Source organism: Salvia hispanica, chromosome 4 (genome assembly GCF_023119035.1).
Source record: "Salvia hispanica cultivar TCC Black 2014 chromosome 4, UniMelb_Shisp_WGS_1.0, whole genome shotgun sequence".
NCBI lineage: Eukaryota > Viridiplantae > Streptophyta > Magnoliopsida > Lamiales > Lamiaceae > Salvia > Salvia hispanica.
In genome coordinates this window covers 30,203,764-30,228,136 of record NC_062968.1, presented here as the reverse complement: position 1 = coordinate 30,228,136, position 24,373 = coordinate 30,203,764, and the positions used below count along the sequence as shown (strand labels likewise).

General features: G+C 36.4%; 2 protein-coding genes and 3 non-coding genes across 5 annotated transcripts; 2 read left to right on the top strand and 3 right to left on the bottom strand.

The window, feature by feature from the left end:
* Window positions 1-2,236: 2,236 nt before the first annotated feature.
* On the top strand, window positions 2,237-2,308 carry TRNAM-CAU. The gene has a single exon. It is a non-coding gene; the product is annotated as a tRNA-Met (tRNA).
* Window positions 2,309-8,014: 5,706 nt separating this feature from the next.
* LOC125223560 lies at window positions 8,015-9,824 on the top strand. Its single transcript, XM_048126761.1, has 3 exons — window positions 8,015-8,464; window positions 8,727-8,950; window positions 9,579-9,824. Exons 1-3 carry the CDS (start codon window positions 8,201-8,203, stop codon window positions 9,637-9,639), a joined length of 549 nt encoding a protein of 182 aa, XP_047982718.1. The 5' UTR covers window positions 8,015-8,200; the 3' UTR covers window positions 9,640-9,824.
* A 1,331-nt stretch (window positions 9,825-11,155) lies between these two features.
* On the bottom strand, window positions 11,156-19,750 carry LOC125223544 (glucose-6-phosphate isomerase, cytosolic). Its single transcript, XM_048126741.1, has 24 exons — window positions 19,648-19,750; window positions 19,053-19,103; window positions 18,892-18,968; window positions 18,701-18,782; window positions 18,539-18,586; window positions 17,836-17,991; window positions 17,660-17,756; window positions 17,488-17,530; window positions 16,878-16,945; window positions 16,700-16,784; window positions 16,010-16,058; window positions 15,538-15,610; window positions 15,407-15,467; window positions 14,590-14,656; window positions 14,188-14,244; window positions 14,043-14,096; window positions 13,821-13,949; window positions 13,343-13,406; window positions 13,159-13,232; window positions 12,630-12,683; window positions 12,476-12,544; window positions 12,208-12,297; window positions 11,755-11,862; window positions 11,156-11,457 (listed from the first exon to the last, which is right to left on the bottom strand). Exons 2-24 carry the CDS (start codon window positions 19,101-19,103, stop codon window positions 11,407-11,409), a joined length of 1,707 nt encoding a protein of 568 aa, XP_047982698.1. The 5' UTR covers window positions 19,648-19,750; the 3' UTR covers window positions 11,156-11,406.
* A 547-nt stretch (window positions 19,751-20,297) lies between these two features.
* TRNAE-UUC lies at window positions 20,298-20,369 on the bottom strand. The gene has a single exon. It is a non-coding gene; the product is annotated as a tRNA-Glu (tRNA).
* Window positions 20,370-21,007: 638 nt separating this feature from the next.
* Window positions 21,008-21,080, bottom strand: TRNAK-UUU. Its single transcript has one exon. It is a non-coding gene; the product is annotated as a tRNA-Lys (tRNA).
* Window positions 21,081-24,373: the final 3,293 nt, after the last annotated feature.

Here is a 24,373-nt window from a genome sequence, read left to right as displayed (position 1 = left end):
TAAAAGGGGGTTTGACTATGAAATTTAAAGGATTTGTTAGGGTTTGATCGAGAATCAAACCCTTTACCTCCTGTCATTGCGCCGCCTCCCCAGTTTTGACCCTCTGTCGCCGCTCCGGTTCGTTCCACAAGATTTCCGATCCGGATGCCACTTCCACCGCCGCCGCCACTACCGCCGCCGATTTCCGGTTGGGGAGGATAATTAGACTGATTCCCTCCTCCAATCGCCCCTTCTCTGTTCTGATTTGGGGCAATCTGTCATTGGTTGATTTCCGCGATTCCGACGGCAGCGAGCTTCCCTTGGGCTCGTGCCTTCTGTTTATCGTCCCACCATTCCGGGTATCCCACCCGGAGGAAGCAAGTCCCCTTCGTATGCTTATTCTTCCCGCAGTGGGAGCACCACAGCTTGCTTTTTTCCGGCTTCCCTCCGGCGGTTTGGTATGTGGCTCCGGCAGGTGGCAGTCGTTGCTGGCTTCCACGATTATTCGGTCGATCCCTCTGTGCCCCGAATCCGTAGCCTATTTCCCCTGATGATGCATCGGCGCTTCCCACGCCAGTGGAGTCTCCGGTGGGTGGAGCGGATGCCGGTGGCATGATTTCTGTCGAGCCGCCTCCTTCTTCACCCATCCGTAGGCTTCTTCGACTGAGGGGTACGGCTGTTCTTTGAGGATCTCCCGACGGGTGTGGTCATACTCCTGATTCAAGCCCGTGAGAAATTTGATAAGCCGTTTCTCACTTGCGTGCTGCCGATACTGCTCGATCCCCTTGTCACAGCACGTGACTGGTTGCTTCTGAGTTCGATCAATATTTACCCACAATCCGTGGATTCGCCGGTAATATGTCTCAAGATCAAGATTTCCCTGTCTCATATATATTATTTTGTCCTCCAGGTCATAAATCAGATATGGATCTGCCTTGCCTTCGAATGTGATTACGAGGTTATCCCACAACGCCTTGGAAGTTTGGTGGTGAGCGAAATCAGCAATAATATCATTTTCGATGTTATCGATGATCCAAGAAAAGACTACCAGATCGGTTTCTTCCCACTCCCGATATCCTTTGCTGCCTGGTTCCGGCGGTTCATCTTGGATATGTGAATATCCCCTCTTGCTTCCTATCGCGACTTTCATCAAGCGCGACCACAACAGGTAGTTCTTCCTGTTTAATTTGAACGCCACGGTAACGTTCTTGTTTGTCCTCAATTTTGAGGATTCGGTTGTTGGTTTCTCCTCGTCTGTGTCTGACATTTTGGATGTGAGAGTTGGGTTCTGTTTTTGGTTTTAGGTAAATGCCGAGAATTGGGTATTACACGGCTATGATGAGATTTCTCTGAGCCAGTATTCTTCCTGCTCTTGATGCCATGAAGAAATAATTTGGGACCAGAAAGATGTATTTTATTGCTTAATTCAATATGTGCTAGGGTTACAACCTTTATAGGTAGAGAAAATTTACATATGGTAAACGAGATCATTGGAGATCCTATCTAGTTATGGTATACAATCAATTTGGAATCAATCACCATAATTACATGATTTCTTTCCAATAATCCCTGGCATGTCTTCTTCCACGATTTCTTTGCAGCAACCAGACTCAAACTTTCTGGGCGGGGTGGGGCGGCCAAGGCGAGGTAGTAGGATATCCGGCGCCGGCAAGCCCCCGCGTTCAGCCGCTGCCCGTGTAAGTAAAATTTCTAAATTTAGAAAATGCATTCTCTTGTGAGACGGAGGGAGTACCTTATAGTAACACTTTCGCAATTGTACCGTAACTTAAAATTTTCGACGATTATGCAATGATATGGACGCCCGTGTTTTCCTACATGGACAAAACGTCGTTATTTAAAACGACGTCGTCTCAACACTCCTCAAAATGACGCTGTCTCATTCCATCATTTTCAGATTGAGGGGTTTTTTTAAAAGAAAAACGTTCTTGGTTCGATCATTCCATGGTTTTTTAGTTTTATAATACCACTTCAGAATGTCATGTCACTAAATAATGCCACGTATTCAGCCAAAAAATTTTAAGTTATGAGACAATTGCAAAAGTGTAATAAATTATGAAGTGATTTAATTAGCTAACATCGTAAGCTGTGGTATAAATCCTAAGTCAACCAAAATTGTAGTTTAATTGGTAATTTTCCCTGTTATTTATAATCATAGAAGGAGATAATTGCTTTAAAAAGGATAAATGACTATGGACAATTTATTTATATATTATAAAATAGATTATTTTAACCATCAATCAGAGTGGCGCAGCGGAAGCGTGGTGGGCCCATAACCCACAGGTCCGAGGATCGAAACCTCGCTCTGATAATTTTTTGTATGTATTATTTTCCTTTTGCATAATTTTTTATATGTATTATTTTCCTTTTTCATTTTTCATTTGTTCGGACAAACATTTAACTTCTAGAAGCACAAAAAATTACTCTTTTTATATGTATTATTTTCCTTTTTCATTTTTCATTTGTCCGAACAAACATTTAACTTCTAGAAGCACAAAAAATTACTCTTTTTATATGTATTATTTTCCTTTTTCATTTTTCATTTGTGCGGACAAATATTTAACTTCTAGAAGCACAAAAAATTACTCCCTCCATCCCTCTGTAGTAGAGGCGTTTTATTTTTTATGGGGGTGTTCGGTCTGCAAGATTGTATCCCGGATTAAATTAATGATGTGTTTGGTTTATAAGATTTAGTCCTTCAACTCAATCCTAGATGAATAATTAGTCATAGCTAACCCCGTATGACTAAAATAATCTCACAACTCAATCATAGATTATATCTTGGTACTCCTATTATTTTATCTTAGAAACCAAACACCAACTATGTATTATTTTCCTTTTTCATTTTTCATTTGTCTGGACAAACATCTAACTTCTAGAAGCACAAAATTTTAACTACTATCATTCACCATTATTTGAAACTAGCTTACTTGTGAGTAGTACGCTTTTATCAACCATCATTCATACTCCCTCCGTTCCATAGTAATATAATCATTTTGTCATTTTAGTACGTTTCGTAGTAATAGACTCATTTCCCTTTTTAGTAAAAATCAACGCAATTTTTTCACACCTACTTTACTCTCTCTTACTTTTTTCTCTCTCCATCTCTCTACCTTTTTCATTTTCTATTTTATTCTCCCTTTACTTAACTCATCTAACACTATTTTTCTTAATCTCTGTGCTGAAAAGAGCCTCCATTACTATGGAACGGAGGGAGTATTTAAGAATAAGAATGGCATACAGACATTCAGCTTCAACTAATAAAGTTGACAAGAATGTAGTAAAAGTTTAAAGCAAGAACAAACAATTTATTCTTTTCTAGTTCTAATGGAATTTGATTCCCTTTTTTTTTTTACAAATAAAGCTATTTACCGAATGGAACAAAGTCCTCAACCATTTAACTTGATACAAAGTCCTATTCTTGTAGACTAATACAAGAAAATGAATCTAAACAAACATTTAACTTGAGAAGTACTCCCTCCGTCCCAGAGAAGTTGGCATACTTTGAAAATGGCACGGGATTTTAGGAGGTTTTGTTTTGTATGTTAAATGGAGAGAGAAAATATAATTTCTATATTTATGTGAGAGAGAACTTTTTCCAAAAAGGGAAATGTGGCATCTTTTGTGGAACAAACTAAAAAGGAAAGTGTGCCAACTTCTCTGTGATGGAGGGAGTACATTGCTATAACACAAAATTTACCATTCACAGTTATTTGAAACCAGCTTTCAAACAAGTAGGATTTTATCAACAATTCATACCTAAATAAACATCACCAACCATTGCACCTTTAATTCTCTGCCTCTATAATCAGTAGAATATATGATAAGCTACCCCATCAAAGCTCTTGCATCTGAAAAACCAAAATAAAAAATGACAGGAATTAACCGGCATTCTATGAACTGAGAAATGTTCAAAAGAGAGGAAGATGTTTAGCTATTGACTAAAGTGTGTGCATTTGCATAACCTCTCAATTAGCCTACTGTAAAAAGTATGGTTGCTAAAAATTATGTCAAACATTGCAACTTTTATGAAAACTTTACCTTATGTCAAGCACACACAATCAAGTTTGAAAGAGGATCAAGAACGCTTCACAACAACTTTTCCCCAAAATTCTCGGTGTTCCTCTTGTATTTTTTTGCCGGGTATAAAAGAGATTGGTTACTATCATCGATCTCAATCAGCTGCAGTGATGAAATATTTCCAATATCATATGGAATCTCATCCAAGTATGGACAACGATGGAGCGTTACGTTAGGCATTGGAGCCTCGGGAAGTGACTACATTCAGCTGTCCAACACAAGATTTGATTCATCAATAAGTAGATGTATATCAAATTACCAAATTCCTTATCAACGGTTTCCCAGTGTTCCCCATGGCAAGCATAGTTCTTTAGTTTCAAAACATGAAGATTTGGCAACGAACCAACAATCGTCATATCATTCCTAGAAATCCATCCGCCACACAATGAACTATCAGAGATGGAGGAAAAGCAAGATTGTCAAGATGTGGCACAAATGAACTATGCACTCCAATTTCAACTTCTCAAGTAGAAGAAAATGTATAAGATTGTCAAGATGGTAACCTACACCAAACTTCATTCCAGAGTAGCATATTCCCAACTTTTTAATGTTGGGAATCATTCTCACCATTCTTCCACTACATGCAAAGTTTGTTAACATGTAAAGTGTTTGCAAGTTTTCTAGAGAAAGAGTTGCTCTTTTGGGAAGGAGTAAAGGGCAAAATGAGAAGGCGATAAGATGTCTCAGTTTCCTCAAGCTCCAAATCTCCACCGGCAAACGAACATCAGATCCATAATTACAGTCTGCAGATTCTGAAGCTTTGCTATAGCTGGAGGGACAATACTATCAGGAATGTTGGTAGCAAGGTAAGTGAGATTAATCAAATTAAACACTTTGGGCCTAAGTGACGTAAAACATGAAGAACCCTAAGTGACGTAAAGTTCTGTACAGAGCCTTTGGGCCTGTACCCTCTCTGTGGGATGCATATAATAGAAATGGTGCATGAGCTATGAGTAGAGTCTTTCAGATGTAGATCATGCCAACTAAAATATGACAATGACCATTTTACCTTCCACCAATTTAGCAATTTGTGTGAATACAGCACTATGTAAGAAATGATGAGGTGGAAAGTAAGGTTAGCATTGTCAATTCATTATTTAAGGGGGATGAATATGCTCTATTTCTTATGAATAGTGTGGGCTTACCATCAATTCTCCGACTTTAATGAATTGTTTCTTGTAAAGCAAACAATGGAAATGAACAGATTTGAGCCCATTTCTTGGCAGTTTTTGGCATTTCTTGTAAAGTGAACGTGCCCTAATATAAATATTACGTCAAATATGATTTTCCTCCAATAATTTATACTAAACTCTATCTTAAAATAATATTCTCTATATTACGCTTTTTTTTACTCATAAAATTGAAAAAAAATTAATTTTGGTTTAGTGTAAAACCTAAAAATAGGTACTGTATTTTTTTTTTCAAAAATAAAAAACAGGATTGGTTTTGTCGTACTATTGGACCTAATTACCTATCTTATTTTAGATTTTAGTGTACCCACTAAACTAAAATCAAAAGCTTTTTCAAATTTTGTGAGTAACAAAAGTACTCCCTCCGTCCCAGAGAAGTTGACATACTTTCCTTTTTAGTTTGTCCCACAAAAGATGTCACATTTCCTTTTTTGGAAAAAGTTCTCTCTCACATGAATATAAAAATTATATTTTCTCTCTCCATTTAACACACAAAACAAAACCTACTAAAATTCCGTGCCATTTTCAAAGTATGCCAACTTCTCTGGGACGGAGGGAGTACTATAATATAGAGAATATTCTTTAAAATTTGAATTTAGTATAAATTATTAGATTAAATACTAATATTTTATGTGATATTTACACTAAATATGAGTTTAAATGAATTTAAGTTTAGTAGTATAATGATTGGAAATGAAGTAAGGATTGTTGAAGTGAATTCCACATCTCCATAAGCCATGTCTGGTGTATGATTATGGGTTGGGATTGAAATACCGATTCTTCCCCTCATTTGGATGCAAAACGGCAAGATTTAGTAATATTTCAATTTCATTTTTTCCATCTTCCTACTTTTGTAGTATTAAAATTCATATTATACATTATTATATTATTTTCTTTTATAAAAGTAGTATATGAATTGAGTTGGGTTTCTAAATTCAACTACTAATAAAAAATATAAAGAGCTTCACTCGATATTCACTAGTCGAAGTCAACAGTCTTAATATTATAGGTAGTACTAAGAGAAAGATTTAATGAAGTCTTGTCGGGTAGATCACATTTTAAGGCGCATATCAATCAGAAATAGAAGACTAATGTGAGATGATTATTATTAATTATTATTAGTAAGCCTACTATCATTTTAATACCCAATTTGACCAAACCAGTGTGAACTCGGCATGAATTCAACCCATTTTCAGAATATTAGGTGTGCGTATTTTCAATTCTACGCAACTAGTGCTCCACTAGACTATGTGAGTTTACTGTTTATGCCAGTGTTAACATTTTTATATTAATGTAAGATAATATTGGCCTACTTCAAACAATGTATTTTATCGTAGATTCTCATGACTTATTAATAGTAAGTTATTATTAGGGGCGAACTCAAGTGAAGCCAACAAGGGGGCTCAAGCCCTCATTAAAATTAAATTTTTAATATTTCTTCTATAAAATTTCTATATTTATCTAAATTTAGTATAAATCACTAGGCAAAGTCCATGTTAATCATCTAAATCATCCAAACTTATATTTTTAAAATAAAATATAAACAACCTAGCTCCTATCAATATTATTTTCTGCTTATTATATATGATTATCCATATTAAGTTGTAGGATTTTTAATTAGAGATCAGATGGCTATGACTAATTATCATAAGACTATCCATTTATGATTCAGTTGTGTAATTTAATCTTATGAATCAAACATGATACATATTCAATCATGAGATATAATCTTACAATCGAACAGATCCTTACGTGACTATATTAATGTCAGATAATCTTGGGCAATTGCAATATATGACAATGTACAATTCAATTTTGATCAATCGAAAACCCATAATTGACTACTAATTTTTTTTTCATGAAATATATTCTATTCGTTCGTGATTAGGAGTTCCAGTTGAGTTCAACGTGTATTTTAAAAGTTACAAGGAAAAAATGGGAGGAAAAGAATGTTAATCTCATTTATATATATATATATATATATATATATATATATATATCAATTTATATTAAAAAAATAAGTTAAACGAGATAGTGAAATGTGATGTCTTATTTCTATTTTTAATACTCCTTCAGTCTCATTTTAGTTGAGACTCTTTTTGACATAAAAATTAAAAATACGTTTTGAAGTCAAATAGATAGATAATAAAAGTGGAAAGAGAATAAAGGAGATAAAAAAATATAAAGTAGAAAATAGAATAATTTTTTTGTTAATAAGAAAGATCCAACTACCTTGGATTGCCTAAAATGATTTCTGACTCAAGTGCCACAGGACACCGGGGGAGCAAAAGTTAATCGGGACTTCTAACTCGTTGACATGATTATAACTCAACTCGCAGGACGTTGATGAGTAAAAGTTATTGGAAATATCCTAATTATAGACGAACCGAAACCAAAATGACAAATGGACACTCATAATCATGAATAGATGAAGAATCCCGCTAGGCTGGCCCGATTGATATTCGTAGATCTAACATTATATTTCTTCTTTCATGAAAGAAAAGAATCCAACTTTCTTAAGAAGAAAGGAGTAGAAAAGGAGGGATCAGTTTCAAAACAACTTTCAGTTACTGAGGATAATAAAATGCAGATCTGAATTGATACACATTAATTTATATGGTTGAACTGTACAATGAATTACTAATAAAATGACCGACAAAAACATGTTTAGAAATAGAAATAAAACAAGAGGGAATGAGTCCATGGCCCCACCACCGTCGGTGGGGATTTCAATTCAAGGTAAAATCACCCTCCCAAGTGCTGCGATTATTGTACTCTCTCTAGTCTCTTCCATTAAAGCTACCTACAATTTCACACTATCTCCTCTCAGTTCTCACTGTACAACTCTCAAGCACCCAAAATCACTACTTTTTCTTTGATTATTGGAATTCAGTAGCTCTGAGAGAAGGGGGTGGTGATTTTGAGAAGCAGAAATGAGAGATGAAGAAGGGCAAACAGTTCCTAGCAGCAGCAGCAGCATAAATGGAGCAGCAAATATGAGTGTGAAGAAAGATGGGTGTGGATTTGAGGGGGTGTTTGGGAGAGGGAAGTATAAGTTATGGGCTTTGGGTGCCATAACCCTGCTGGCAGTCTGGTCGATGTTCACTGGCACTGTCACTCTAAAATGGTCTGATGTTAACCTCAAACACGCCTCTAATGACTTGGACCCCTCTCTCCATTCTGATCTTGATGTTTTGGTACTCATTTCTCATCACTCTTTCCCTTTTGGTTTATCTTATTTACTGTGATTTTTACTTAGCTAGCTTGAGATCTGATGAAGTACTATTGATATAGAGTTGAGATGGTATAAAAAAATTGGATCTTGAATAGTTACACATGCTAAAAGTTGGATCTTGGTAGTTCATAAACAAGTGATCTGATCAGAAACTAGAATAAAAATTGAATCTTTGGAAGAATTAAGACCAATCATGATTTACTTTCTTGAGTTTGGTGTTGTAGGATGTGGATGAGAGGGAAAAGATGGTGAAGCAAATGTGGAATGTGTACAAGCACAGCAGTGTTGCTAAATTGCCAGGCTTTTGGAGGGATGCGTTTGGGGCAGCTTACCAAGACTTGACTAGTGAGATTGCCAATGTCAGGAACTCTGCCTTTTGGGAGATTGCAAAGATGTCGTTCCGTGCAGCCGACATCTATGACTCACCCCCGGCTGAATCAGCTGCTAGGTATGCCTCTCAATGGAGCTCCTCAAATTTTAAGCCTGAAATGATATTGATGCTTTTTGAGCATTGTGTTTGTTTGATACAAAATTGGGGTAGTAGGATGGTTTGGGATTTGCAGTTCATATGATTTGAGTATTCTAAGGATTAAGTTTAAAGTCATTCAATCTATCAAAGTATGTGCTAAGATCTAATGCCTGGACTAAGGCCAAATTTGTTCACAAAGTAGGTTTCTGAAATCAAATTGTCTTCTAGCTTAATCATACAATTGGACATAGTTGATTTCATTAGGCTTTCTTGATTTAGAAAAAATTTGGATCATGAAATACTCCAAGTAGGATGGCATGGGAAAGCTCTCCTTTTCAAGGAGGTGTTTACTTTCCACGATTTGCAATGCATATGATGAGTATTCGAAGGACTAAGTTCAAATTCGTTCAATATCGACTTATGTGCTAACTGCTAAGATCTAATATTTGGACTAAGACAATTTATTCACCTTGGTGCATCATGTTGTGTTAGTCTTGCTGTGAAGGGATTTAATCATATACTTGGTTTCATTATTTAGAAAGAAGTGGATTATGTTTGCTTATGATCTCCTCTTACATTTGGATCTTGTACATTCTTGTAAATGCAGAGAATCAAAGGAGGATGTTCGACTAAGAATCAAGCTGGGGAAGACAAGAAAGCAGAAATGAGAGCAATTGCAAATGTTTGCAGCCTCAATCATGTAATTTTTTGGATTTCTCCATCACATTATTATATGAAATCATGGAGCATATATTTATAAATTATTTCACCATATATATATACTGGCTTGGGGCATCCTTACTGCAAGGTGTTGAGATGCCTCAGTGCTTGGTATAATATATTTACAGTTTTACACTAGAGCATGCTCCAAATGGGAGAATAGCTGTAATAGCTCTTGATCCTATCAAATAATTAGTGTAGTTTACTTCCTAAATTCGATCGACTGTGATGAAAAAATGGTAAGAAGGGTATATTTTTGTGTTAGTGCACGATCACACACAATAAGGGTGGTTGATTGGTTGTTCGGTTATAAACGATCGGTTCATCGTACCAACTCACACACAATGACACAATCAACAATTCACCATATCCTGATATTTTTTTCTGCGTCCGCCCCTAGTGTCTTAATTGATCATATACTCCGTATTTGATTCTTAAAACACTAAAGGTGATTCAGTAATAATTACTGCTTTTACTTGTATTATCAAAAGAGTGGCTAACATGAAAGTTGGATTCCAGGAGTAGCACTTGACAGCAAAGGCTAAACTGGGATGCCTTTTTCTTTTGCAAAATAAAGTGGCCAAAAAAGTTATTGCCAAAGTAGATGCATGACTATATCTCTTCTTTAAGAGGTTATTTTCACTATAATAGAAGAATAATTTCAATATGTCACTTCGCATATAACTTCTGAGTATTTGCTAATAATAGAACAAGATCGCACATGCTCTATCATCTCTGACGGGACATTTGGCTCGAGCATGAAGTCTGCTTAGATAACATATTAATATATATGTAAATCATTCGTATTTTTAGTATCGAAACTAGATCACTCCTTCCTCGTCTTCTCCGATGGCAAATTGGGCTCGACACGACTACCTCACTTATTTTCAACGTCAAACAGATTCTTATCGAATTGCTTATTTCGACCAAGCAAGTTTGTTATCATCAAGTCAAAAGAACAAGACTTCTTGGCGGGAGCCGCATTCCACCATCACATGTTCATTTCCAAAAAAACAATAATTGAGGAAAAAAATTATGACAACCAATACTGAAACAACTTCAAAAATATAGACTATATTATTGCAAAATAAATACTCGTTTGATAAAATTTTAAATTAAGAAAATCCCAATGTTAATCCAACACACAATGTCGCCGACTCTTTGCACTGCAATGGAGAAGGCTTCTACTGACATCGGATGGCAGAGGCGGTGCAACCACTCCCAAGAACCAAATTTAATGAAAGTTTCCAGTCTATATGCCAGCAGTGGAATTGATCGACCAACCCCACTTAGATCCTCTATCTAACGACAGTATGTTCGATGAGAGTGAATTTTCTTAATTGTTTTACCTTTACTGCTATTGTATTTTCATAAGGGTATGTTTGCCCTTACACACAAAATGTGGCTAATATTTACATAGTTTTACTCTGGTTATGTTAGTGTTGAAATATCAACTACAAAACATAAGTTCTTAAGATCCCTTTTTATTTCGATCGTTTAATAAGATTTGTCTTGTACACCATGTTGCAAGTACAAGATAAATACAAAGGGAAACTGCACAGGTACAGTTGTAGGCAGTTATATGTATTCACCTAACTTTGGAAAATTGCAAGTTAAGCAGTCATAGCAGCAAAGCTAACTCTTTATGCTGTTCCATTGCAGGGAAACGAAATCAACCTGTGGTTAACCGGATCGTTTTTCAGTCCGGTTGATGCTTACAACTTTGGCAAAACTGTGGAGTCCTCCTTTAGAATGTCCTTGCTCGCCTATCACATATGGCAAGCCTAGTCAGAAGTGCTCTTAAAATGTGGGTAGTGCCCAATTACAAGCTTGTTCGGGTTCATAACAAATTTTCATCTTTTTTTGCTCATTCTAGTAAGAATGCCTAATGTAACAAGTACTCGTAGCAGTATAAGTTGTGTACTATAAACATGGAATAATTCCTAATGTTACTTAAGAAAACCATGGTGCATATGCAACTTCAAGAACAAGCCGTGTACGTTTGATAATCATAAAGTCCAACAGAGAAAAAAGAATTTGCTTGACAGACGGTCGTGTCATACCTCTAGGTATCGCGTCAGGAGTGTTGCAGTACTGAAATTGAAGCCCTCAATAGGTTCGGAGTTCTTACGAGATGCATGAAGCTGCTTTCTTACTTGAGTAGCCAGAGACTGATTTGTAATTTAGACCAGATCACGAGATTATAAAAGTTAATATAGGTGAATCATAAGGGGTGTGATCAATTGCTAACTTTCTTAAGTTGCTAACTTGATGACTCATCAATGCAGTGTATTAAAAATGTCAACACGATAATATTAAAATGTCAACACATAATTTTGTTGAATTTCAATATAATGTGTTGATATTATATTTTGACATTTTGATGTCTCCGTGTTGACATTTTTAATACACTGTATTGATGAGTTAGCGGAGTTAGCACCTTAAATAGTTAGCAATATAACGCACCCCTCATAAAGGTAGTAAGGTTAAGTGAAGTCTGATCATATAATTTGTACCTTTCCTAATTCTACGCCCCATTGGTCAAAGGAATTGATACCCCACACAAATCCTTCTACAGCAACTCTATGCTCATAAATTGCCAACAACTGCAACATAACAGGCATGTACAAATCAGGCAACATCAGATTTTGCAACAAGAATTCTGCTGTGGGACCAAGATATAGTAGGATAAGATCAAATATTATGAAGAACTAGGTTTCGAGGTTCAAGCACGTGAAGAAAATAATGATTTGTATAGCAAGCATCAACAACAAGATTGTTCACCTGTCCAATGTTGTAAGCATTTAATGAAGGAAGCAGAAGACTGAGAGAGGGCCGATTGCCAGAGAAAGTCTGCAAAAAGTGTATATCTTCAGACCCAGTATCGAACTTTGGCAGAAGGAGATGATCATATAAACTGGTAGTGTAAGGGAATTACCTTGTGTGTAATAAGATTACTAGGAACATTCTCTTTCAACAGCTGTTCGGGAGTCTGGAGAAAAACTAACAATAGTTAAATGCTGATATCCAGAAGCTTTAATGATAGATAATGCGAGATATTTACAGGTAGAACCAAAAAATAATACTCCCTCCGTCAGCCATTAGGAGTCCCATTTCTTGGCGGCACGGGTTTTAAGAAATGTTAAGAAAAGTGGGTGGAAAAAAGTAGAGGAATAAGAGTCTCACTTGTATATATTAGTTTTAGACGAAATGTGAGTGGAATGAGTTAGTGGAAAGTGGGACCCTATTACCATTTGTGATAAAAGCGATCCGGGACTCCTATTCGCGGACGGACTAAAATGGAGAAACGGGACTCTTATTCGCGGACGGAGGGAGTATACTTAAAGAAGAAGCAAAGGACGAGCTCAGTGTGTCAATGCTATGAGTATCCATATATTCCCAGTGAACAAAAGAAAATAGTAAACCTCAATTGAAGCCGTATGTGTAAAATAGGACTAGTTTATCACCTTTCCATAAGCAAGCGCATCTGGCTGGGCAAAGAAGTTTGACATGAGCTCGTCGTGGTTGCTGACCAATTCACCTGTATAAGCAAGCCGCCTGAGTTCAATGTTGTTCGGATTGTTCCCAGTTTCAATTAAAACAAGGTATCATAGGATCCCTAAAAGCAGATAAATCGGAGAAAAGTAACACCTTTCAGGTAAACAGGTTGCTGACTCTTCACCACCCCAATAAAATCACACGGAATAACACGACCCTGGAAATTCACCGGCCAAGTGGTTAAATCAATGATTCCAGAATATACGACATCACATATGCAAAACCAGGCAGTGATTGCTTTCGACAATGGCACAGTGAAAAGTTACTGGTTGGGTAGGATCCATTACCGAGACCAACAAAATCTATAGACAATATAGGATGTCGATATACCAAAATGCTACAGTGAAAAACAGAAAATGACAGGATCATTTTCAGAGAGGAGACGGAGACTACATTAAATATAACCAGCAACATATCCATGTAAACAACTTATAAACTCTCATATTTCTGGTTATGTTTAATCATCAATATGAGAGTTCATATAATGTTTACCTGGATATGGAGCACCTCAACTAAGTCGGCATGACTGGGACAAAACTGAATGTACTGATACAAGATGTTATGGCATTACCTGGTGAATTAGTTGGTAAAAGCTGTGTTGTCCATTTGTTCCTGGTTCACCAAAATCAATCTCACCTGCCTCATAGGGAAGGGGAACACCATCAATTGACACACCTTTCCCATTACTCTCCATGCTAACCTGAATAGATAGTGTTTTTATAACATATCAAGGTCAACCTCAAATGCAAGAAACACAAACATTAACTATCAACACTGAGTCATCAGGACATGCCTGCTGAATATGTGGTGCAAGTTTTTCCAGTGCTTGAGAGTAAGGTAATATGGCCTGAAAAAAAGGAATAGTGTGCCTTTATGCTTAAGTGAAGCATCAGTTAATGGGGAATATTTAAATAAACTTGGACAGCTAATAAACATACTCTAGCAGGATAGCCAAGAAACGACACATTCCAAACACTCAGCAAGCCCAGTAGCACCTGCAGAAATAATTTTTGCATAAACACATAAATGATATTTACAAGAGACATACAATATAGACTGTCAAGGGGATGTTTTTACAAGTCAAAAGCATAGTTCAATAGTGAAACAAGGAACAGAAGGCTATCAAAATATCAAATACAAATGAAGAGAGAGAGGACATATGATACTTAAAAGACCAACATATTCATAAAAATTGGTGCTTCTTAGTTGGATGTGTAGGACTTAGCTTCAAAGTCAATCTACTCAATAGTTGTTCCAACAGAGTGTGTGCAGGTAATAAATCGAGCAGTTGGAGTACACATTGCAGCATTAAGACTAAGCATTTTAAGGAATAAACATACAGGTAAGTTTTTCTCAAAAGGTGCTGAATGGAAATGTTGATCAATACTTGAAGCTCCTTGGAGGAACCTTCACCAAAGAGAAAAACAATAGAATATTAGTCAACGTGAAGCAAAGTAGTATATCAGAGATTCAGAATAAAAACATAATATATCTAAACCAACAAAAAATATTGAAATTTTAATCTGTTAAGAAAGCAATAAAAGCAAAAGGTTCCCAAATTTGAAGGTCAATTAATGATTTCGAAGTCAGTGTTCCCAAAAATATTAGGCCCAAATGAGAAGTTCATGACATGCTCCAATAAAATCACATCATCGTGTAAGAAAAGGGCATATAATATAAAGAAAAACGAGGCTGCATTGAATGGAAAGAACATGTAGAGGATAACTATAGGGCGGCAAAGTACTCAGCTAAGAGAAACTAAAGTGTGTAGCTTTGTGGCTGACATAGGAGTTCTAGTTATTAGATTTTGATTCCTTCAATTTCAGATTTGTTTAGGGTATTTTGTGTTCTGTACTAGGGGCTAAATTTCAAGTTGTTGAATTAATTACATTTTGGCGACAAAAAACTCTTAGAATTTGTTTTCTTGCAATAATTATGTCCTCAAATTAATATTGTTCCATGACACATCTGTCTCATTTAAAGAAAAGAACTTCCTATATTACCTTTCATATCATTGTCACCAAATCAGCGAAAAACTAAACTTAAAAGAAGTGCACTAAAATACTTTCATATCGGCTGTGAACAGTTGTTATATCTTATCTACACTAACCATACAAGTAAGTGCTTTAAATAAAATAAAGCAGTGTTTTACTATACTTTTCAACGACTGCAAAACCATATTGCAGAGAAAGAGGCAATACTCCAACCGCGCTGCAAACTGCAAACAGTGGTCCAGAAACCAGTTAGACATCCTTTAAATCAAGTATTTGACATAAAAGAGAACATACCGCTGTAGCGTCCTCCCACCCAGTCCCAGAAAGCAAAAGCATTATTTGGATCGATGCCAAACTTTTCTACAAGCTGCGTGTAAAAGTAGCAGAGTGTCTAATCAGTAAATCCAAATCCATGTTTAACATGATCGGGAAAAGTGCAACTTACAGCCATAATTACCCTATGAACAACCTGACTTGTAGATAATACAAACACATGATTCTCTAGGCACACTATACAAGAAAAGCTTTATGTTTTAATGGCATTGACACAAATATTCAAAGAAAAGTTAGGGTGGGTCTGATATCAAAAGAAATTTTGAGTAAAATGTCTTTCCTACAACTGATTTTTTTAAATGTACTACTAGTAAAAAAGGGTAAAGAAATACAATGACTCGTGAAAACTTCAAAAGTAAATAATTGAACGTATGTTGCTTTTAATGCTACAGGGAATTATATAACAGGGGAAGAGGAAAGAAAGGGCACTCACAGTTAGGTTAGTGCTGACAGCAACCATGTGTTTTGCAACCGCTTCAGGTCTGGAAATAGCACGTGAAGAGATATAAATAATCATATGCCAAAGTGAAACACAATTGACATGTTAAGGAAGAACTCCAAGGTATGAAAATCAACTACAGGCTCTGATACTAATAGTGGTTGAGCCGCTGAAGAGGAGAGAGCTCAGAGAGGGGCTTAAGCTCCCATCAACAGAACATTTCAACTTTTTGTTCTAATAAAATCTAAAAATTGTTGCCATTTTGTGTGAACTGTTGCGTAAAACCCCCTATCACAAAACTGAATCGTAGAAAAAATAGTTTATCAAAATCTCAAACTTTAAATTTGAAAATCAAGCCCCCACCAAAGACTTTTGCTGCCTACGTCCCTAGAAAATAATCATAGATTGGATCTAACACAGTTCAACGAGCGTGCAACAAAAAATTGTCGTAGAATCCCCATTTTACATAATACCTACTTCCTTTAACTTCTCCTTTTTCAACAACTTTAACATGAGACACTTCACTCACAACTTCATCAAAACCAAAGATATTCCCAGATATCTTAATTACCATTAGCAATCAACAGCAACTATATTGCCAATGCTAGTTTCACATTATTAGTCAAAGGCCTGAGGTGTACTCTGAGATCATTGACTAGAAGTTTAATTTTGGAATGTTCTCACCCCAAGGCAGCTGAGATCCACTCCCTTATAGTCCGAGCATTGAGCATAGTCTCTGCTGTGGTGAAAGTTTTTGATACCACGACAGCTGCAAAACATAGAAGTAGGGAGTAAAAACAATCAAGTGGCTTGAATTTTTTTGTCTAGGGAACTAAATAACTAAATAAAAAGGAAAATATACCTAATGTAGTTTCAGGATTCAGCCCTGTAATGTTTCTTGCAACATCAATTGGATCGACATTTGCAAGACTTCGACAGGAAAAGAAAAAACAATGAGGTAAAAGCGGTATTTAGCTCGTGAAACTCTTAATCGATGCGTACTTCAGTACATGAGAGAAGTGAGAACTCATTATTATCTACTACCAATTTAAAAACTACCCTACGGCCTACACCCCCAAACCCCCACCATAAAAACAAACAAAAAGGTGAGAAGGAAAGCAGGCAGCAGTGACAATAGCTAAAGACTTGCCATAGAAAGACAGCTTCGAAAGAGAAATATGAAATAACAGGAAGAAAGAGAAAATAAGTATTAGATAATCTACTGATTTTCCCTGATACCTAAAACATGGTGTTTTGAGTTTCAATTTAGAGATATTAACCGAGTCTAAGAGGCTCTATTGATCTTGGACCCTTTGACTATGTTCAGGTTGATATATAGGCTTGAAAGCTGTTCTAAGTTACATAAGTTCAAAGTAATCAACTTAAGAAAGAGATTACAAACACAGAGAACTTAGAAAGAGAGAACACACACACATAGAAATGATGAAATAACCAAGGGCATAATTTCTTACAAATGCAGTTTCCGACCACTAGCCAATTGAGCAGCTTCTGGGTCTGCATGATCATGTGAAGCATTAGCTATATTTTATAAAATCCACGTAGACATCATTGGAGACAGATGATTTTTCATCAGGGGAGAAAAATCCAAATAGACAAGGGGAAATGTCTTTGCATCAAGATAACCTGTTTGAAGTGCTGTATGAACAAAAAGAGGGCCTAGAAAGCTTCCTCCAATCCCAATTGCAATAACATTTGTTAATGGCTTCCCAGTGGCTCCAACCTTTAAAATTTTCCAAATAGGTAAACAAATCTATGATCCAACCAACAAAAGTTACTACATATTTGGTAATAAGGATTACCCAGGCATCACTGCGGACCCTGTCAGAGAAATCCTTAATCTTATCAAGAACTTGCCAAACATCAGGTACCACATTCTTCCCGTCACTGTTTATAACTGAACCCCTTGGAGCACGAAGAGCTACGTGAAGGACAGATCTATTTTCTGTGCTGTTTATCTGATGATATAAAATTCAAAAACAAAGACTGGATGAAGAATGTCAAAGAAGCATGTCTCATTGTAATAATTAAGTTATTATTCTGTCACACTAACCAATGCAAAAGTTTCAAATAAAGTAATGACTATTGGGATATTTCAAATCTTAGTCCTCAATGCAGTAATGGAAAATGCATGAGAACTGCATGATCTTTATTGATTAATATTAAGGGTAACAATAGTCAAAGACATGCCATAAAAGATACTTAATGGTTTGTGTGCATGCTTTTTGCATTAATATAAGACAAAGGCATTCCTTTTGCCTTCTAAAATTTTCAAAAAGTAGCATTCTTGTGGATTCATGCTTTGAATATTTTTCTGACATTTGCCTGATAAAGGAAAGTAGGAATGTCGAGCTGTATTCTTTGTATCAATATGAAAATTTTAACAGATACATAACTTTTGAAACATCTCTATGGAAAATATGCAAGTGCAAGTAACATAAGGAAGTTTTGCAGAGACCATCTTACGGAGACTATATATTAATAAGTTAGCAAGCAATAACTTACACGCTCTCCACTGAACATCAGGTTAATCTTTTCTTTCAGATGAGCTGCCTGTAACACAAGACAAGCTACCATAATCAGAGTTCAAAATGCATGTATGAACCAAGATATATGCTATGAGTCCCCCCTTCAATAATAACTAAAGTTGGTTCACGAATCACGAACCTCGGCTAATTTGTTGAGCTTATTGAATGTATCGACAGTGGCACATTGCCTTGAGTAATCCAACAATAACCCATCAAACTCACTGACATCACAAAGACATAAAATCAAAATTCAACACCATTTTACATAAAACTTCCCTCTTTATCATAAACTTAAAAACTTAAAACATGAAGAGAAAACAAGCATCATACACCATCATGGACTGGCATCTCTTCGCATCGCTCATCAATTCACGCAGATGAGTCTTTTTAATGTCTTCAACATGGGCCTGAAATGCATGCATTAACTACCACACCAAAGTGCATCGCCGCAACACTTCAAGAACATGGTCCGAACATAAACATGGTATTACCTTTAAATCCTTCCATGCATCAGTTTCGCAGACTAGACCGGATGACGCCATCTACACAAATTCCACAATCAAAATCTGGAAGGTTCAGAAAACTAAAACATCGCATTATATATCTCTCACCCCAATCAATTCCAAAAGAATCTAGTGCAAATCTCACGCAGAATATCTTTGCTATTCAGACAGTTCAGTTAAAAAATTAAGTTTCACAGTCATCGCATAAAAATCAGGCGCCTGAAACCATAAATTCACTACGTCCACCATCAATACCCAAATCAATCTGATGCACTTTTAAATATTATCGGTCACATAAACCGGAAATGAAATGAAATGATCGTATAGCTAAATCAATCTACAAAACATAGGAATAATATAAATTCAGACAGTCTGGTGATAAATTAAGTTTCACACTCATCGCTCCTGAAGAGAAAAAAGACATGTGCCTAAAAACATAAATTCACTGCGTCCGCCATTAATGCCACAAGCAATCTGATTCACTTTTCAAAATTATGACTCACGGGAAACGGAAATGAAAGGAATCATAACACAAATAACCTACAAAATATAGAAATAATAGAATTTGTGAGAAGGAGAATACCTCTCTAGCTGGAGTGAGATCAGTAGTGAGCGGAAGTGCAAAAACAGCAGTGAATATAAAAATGCGGAGGAAAAAGCAGAAGTCCTCTTCAAGGCCACTGAATCGACGGCTGAGATTTGATCAATACGAAATTATTGGAAAAGCAAAATACTAGGAGTAGTACTCTATGCCAAGTAATTGATTTAGTATTTCTATTTGGGCAATAATTTATTTTCTCTTCACTTATGAATACATTTCATAAAAAATATCTTATTATTCTGTTTCCACTCTACCTTATACAGTTCAAAAAGTTCAATTTTATCTTATAATAATAATAATAATAATAATAATAATTACTAGGAGTATCAATTTTATCAAAAAGTTCAGTAAAAATCATTTACTTCATTATTTCTCAACTATATATCATATCTTAGAATTTCTCTAGTTTATCAAAAAATAATAACTCAATTAACTTGAGAATCTCTCCATTTTATCAAAAAGAAATGCCTCAATAACTCCAATTTACCAAAAAAATTGCCTAAATATATGTTTCAATAAACTTAGATAACTGTTCATTTCCAGACAAAAAAAATACTACGGTAAAATAAAGTGCCTCAATAAATGCGCTTAACGAAAAAATAAAAATTAACATAACAAAATTACAAAAATAATTCCGTTGCCGGGAATCGAACCCGGGTCTCCTGGGTGAAAGCCAGATATCCTAACCGCTGGACGACAACGGATGCATACATGCCTAATTATGGAGTTACATATTTATCAGTATTCAACGTAAATGATTTGACGTCATAATCTATGAATATGTTATCAAAATTAGTACAACTATCTTCAATTTTATTTTTTTTGTAAGAGGATTAAGATGTTTTTTCTAATATAACAGTAAAATATTTTTTAAAATAAAATTTACCTCTACAAAGTTTGAACACCTTGACCAACTTGATCATTTTGGATAATATTTATATCATTTATTCATCAAAAAGTGCGCGTTGAAGGAGGTTCTCATCTTTGCAATCTAGTTCAAAAGTATCAAGCATCTCCATCTAACTTTTGTGTGCCAAGGAAAGAATTTCTCTCCGGACAAAAACTTTTTGCTCAAAGTAAAGCTCATTTATTTTCTTTCAAATATTCCATGCAATATAAACAAATAATGCAAAAACTTTATAGGGCTCTTTTATTCAAGAGACAGTAAACCACTTATCTAAAAAAAATCATTAAGAAACTGAGATTCAAAACATAAAAACCCTCTAAATATGAATCATTTGTAAATTGATAGCCAGATCAAATCAGTAGTAATTAATAATATTTTTTTTTTATTTGATAAATGAGCTTAAAATAACGATTAAAACTAATAAAATATGAAATGCGCCGTCTGTGGGAATCGAACCCACGACCACATGGTTAAAAGCCATGCGCTCTACCAGCTGAGCTAAGACGGCAAGTTCGAATATTTTTCACTATATAGTATTTTTTCAAATTATTCCAAATGACCAAAAGGCGTTAGAATTTAGATTAAAAGTAGGTAACCATCTTAACCATGGGTTGCGTTTGAAAAGATATAGTACTCCATTAGACTAGATTTAGTTACCTAGTCCATGAAAAGTATGAACATTTGATTCAACAGAGTTTAAATGTATAATTGACAAAGTGAGAAAGAGAGAAAGTGCAATATAAGTAGTGTTAGTGGAAAATGAACTTCACGTGATTAATAGTATAGTCAATAGTGGAATGATATAAATTATAAATAAAATGACGTATAAGGTAGTGTGCTGTTTAACTATTAAAAAATTAAAAAATTTATAGTAATTTTTAACAACAAATGGAATATTAATTTTGATTATTTTGACCAACAATGTTTTGGTATGAAAGATTCAATATAAAGGAAGTGTGTGCCTAAAATAAAGTGATTAACAAAACATGGAAAAAATTTAGTGAGATTCCTGATGCTATAGACTATAGTGGGGAAAAGGGGAGCTCTCGTGAGAGAAGGCAACTTAATTTCAAGTTCCCACGGCCGCTATAATCAATATGATAACTTAATTCGAGTTTGCAATACTGTGTTGATTTTTATTTTTATTTTTATTTTTATTTTTTGGTTGAATTTTTAGGGTATCCACAGTGGGGCGGACTAAGCCCCGCCCTAAGCCTCGCCCTATGCACTACCACGTCAGCATTTTATTCTCCGTCCCTTCCACCTGCAATGGGATGGACTATAGCCCGCTCTAAGCTCTGCCTTAAGCATTTTATCTATTATTTGAATATATAAATACTTCAAAATTTGGAAAAAAGAAACTTCATTTTATTAAAATTAAAACATTACACTACGAAATAAAAAAACTACAAATTCTCAACGGTGGTTGCGGTTCCAAACTTTTTCAATCATGTCGTTCATGAGCTGAGTATGGTCTTGTTGGCTGCGCATTGAGGTCTGTCTCTGTAGAACCTCACTGAAGCCCATCGGTAATCCTCGAGCGACAAACGGGGTCATCGTGCTGGAGCTAGATCCGGCTTCATCATCCACCCAATCGGTGACATATCCAACTTCTTGTTCGACTATCATGTTATGCATGATGATGCACGCATACATGACGTCGCGATGACTTCCTTGAACTAGAAAGGTGTCGGACCTTTCACGATTGCTCACCGTGATTGGAGCGCCCCAAAAGCCCGTTCCACATCCTTCCGCGCAGACTCCTGCTTTGTCGCAAACAAGATTCTCCTGTCACCAATTGGGCAGCTGATCATCTTCAAAAAAACAGGCCACCTTGGGTATATGCCATCGGCCAAGTAATACCCCATACGATGTTTGCAGCCGTTGGCAGTGAACTCGATGGCCGGGCCGCGACCCCTGCACTGATCGGCAAAGAGGGTGGACGAGTTGAGGACGTTGATGTCGTTGTTCGACCCGGCTACACCGAAGTATGCATGCCAGATCCAGAGCTGGTGGTCAGCGACGGCTTCGAGGATTATCGTCGGGTGGCTGCTCTTGTAGCCACTAGTAAATTGGCCTCTCCACGCCGTCGGACAATTCTTCCACTGCCAGTGCATACAGTCGATGCTCCCTAGCATCCCATGGAAGCCGTGCACCGTCTCGTGCATCCTCATCAGCATCTGGCAATCATCAGCAGTTGGGCGTCGCAAATATGTGTCGCCAAAAGTCTCCACAACTCCCTTACAAAAATTCATTAGACATTCGCGGCCAGTTGTCTCCCCGACGTGAAGGTACTCGTCGAACATATCCACTGTTGTGCCGTAGGCCAACTGCCGGATCGCAACCGTGCACTTCTGCAACGGCGTATGTCCGGCTCTGCCGATGTCGTCTTCCCGATACTTGAAGTACTCATCACGTCCCTCCAAAGTGTGCACAATGCGGAGAAAAAGATCTCGGCTCATTCTAAAACGACGTGAAAAATATTCGGGCCCCACCGTGGATGCTCGACAAAATAATCTGCGAACAGACGTTCGTGAGCTACGTCGTGTTCGCGGAGGACATACGTCCGACGTCGAATCGGCCGAGATACCCGCGCCACCGCCTTCGCCTCTGCCTGCTCCCGCTGCATTTGTGCCAAGCATTCCGCCGCGGCTTCATTAACGGCATCGAACAAGGCTCGAGTCAAGACCCGTCTGCAGCCTTTCGATGTACTCAAATCGTAGTCGTCGAGATACATTTTTGAGGAGATGAGAGAGAATAATTGAAGAGATGTGAAATTGGAGTGAAAAAAAAAGCGCGTGAGCATCGTCCGCGATGCCACAGTGGCGAACGATGCGACGGACGATGGTTAAGCCATCGTCCATGAAGCCACAATGGCGGACGACATCGTCCGCCCCTTAGAGCTCAATTTCAGGGGGTGATTTTGTGGACGGAATTAGGAGTTTCAAAGAGGTTAATTTGCGAGTGATATGCACGAGGCATTTGGAGATTCAACTTTGTGTGAATTTGTTCTTTCATGAGGCGTCCGTCGTCGTTGGTGGAAAGTGAGTTATTATAAAAACATGAATTTACAGCTTAATATATATATAACAATCCTACCAAACTTTTCATTTTCATATTGTTTTTTGTTTTATCTACCAAACGTTTTACTATATTGTATTTATAAAGATTTAATGATTTTTGTCTTACTTAGTTTTAATCTCGATTTTAAAATATACGAGCTATCAAAAGTAAGCTATGTGGTACCCCGTAAATCAATAAAATCTAATTTGTGTTTGATTAATAAAAACTCCATAAATTTAGATTTTAATATATGGATAGCCAATTTATTAAACATATAGTAGCAGGGGTGTACTAGTATAACAACTAATTTTAAAGTTACAACGTACATCTAACCACGTGCTGCAACATGGCACGAAAAATGCAATATTGTATACAGAAAAATGCAATACGCATTTGTAGAAGCTATAAATGAATTTCGGCAGATTGCATTTTTGTTATATGCAGATTGCATTTTTAATTGTTAAGTTTTGCATTTTAGATATTGACTGTTTAAATTGCATTTTATATATAGACGGATTGCATTTTTATATGTGAAAATGCAAAACTTAACAATAAAAAATGCAATTTATGTGAAAATGCAAAACTCAACACTATAAAATGCAATTTACATACAACAAAAATGCAATCTGCGAAAATGCATGTACAACTAGATTGCATTTTTGTGTTTAAAATATTGCATGTTTTGTGCCACATAGTAGCACCAGATTGGATGTACGTTGTGACTCTAAATAAGGGGGC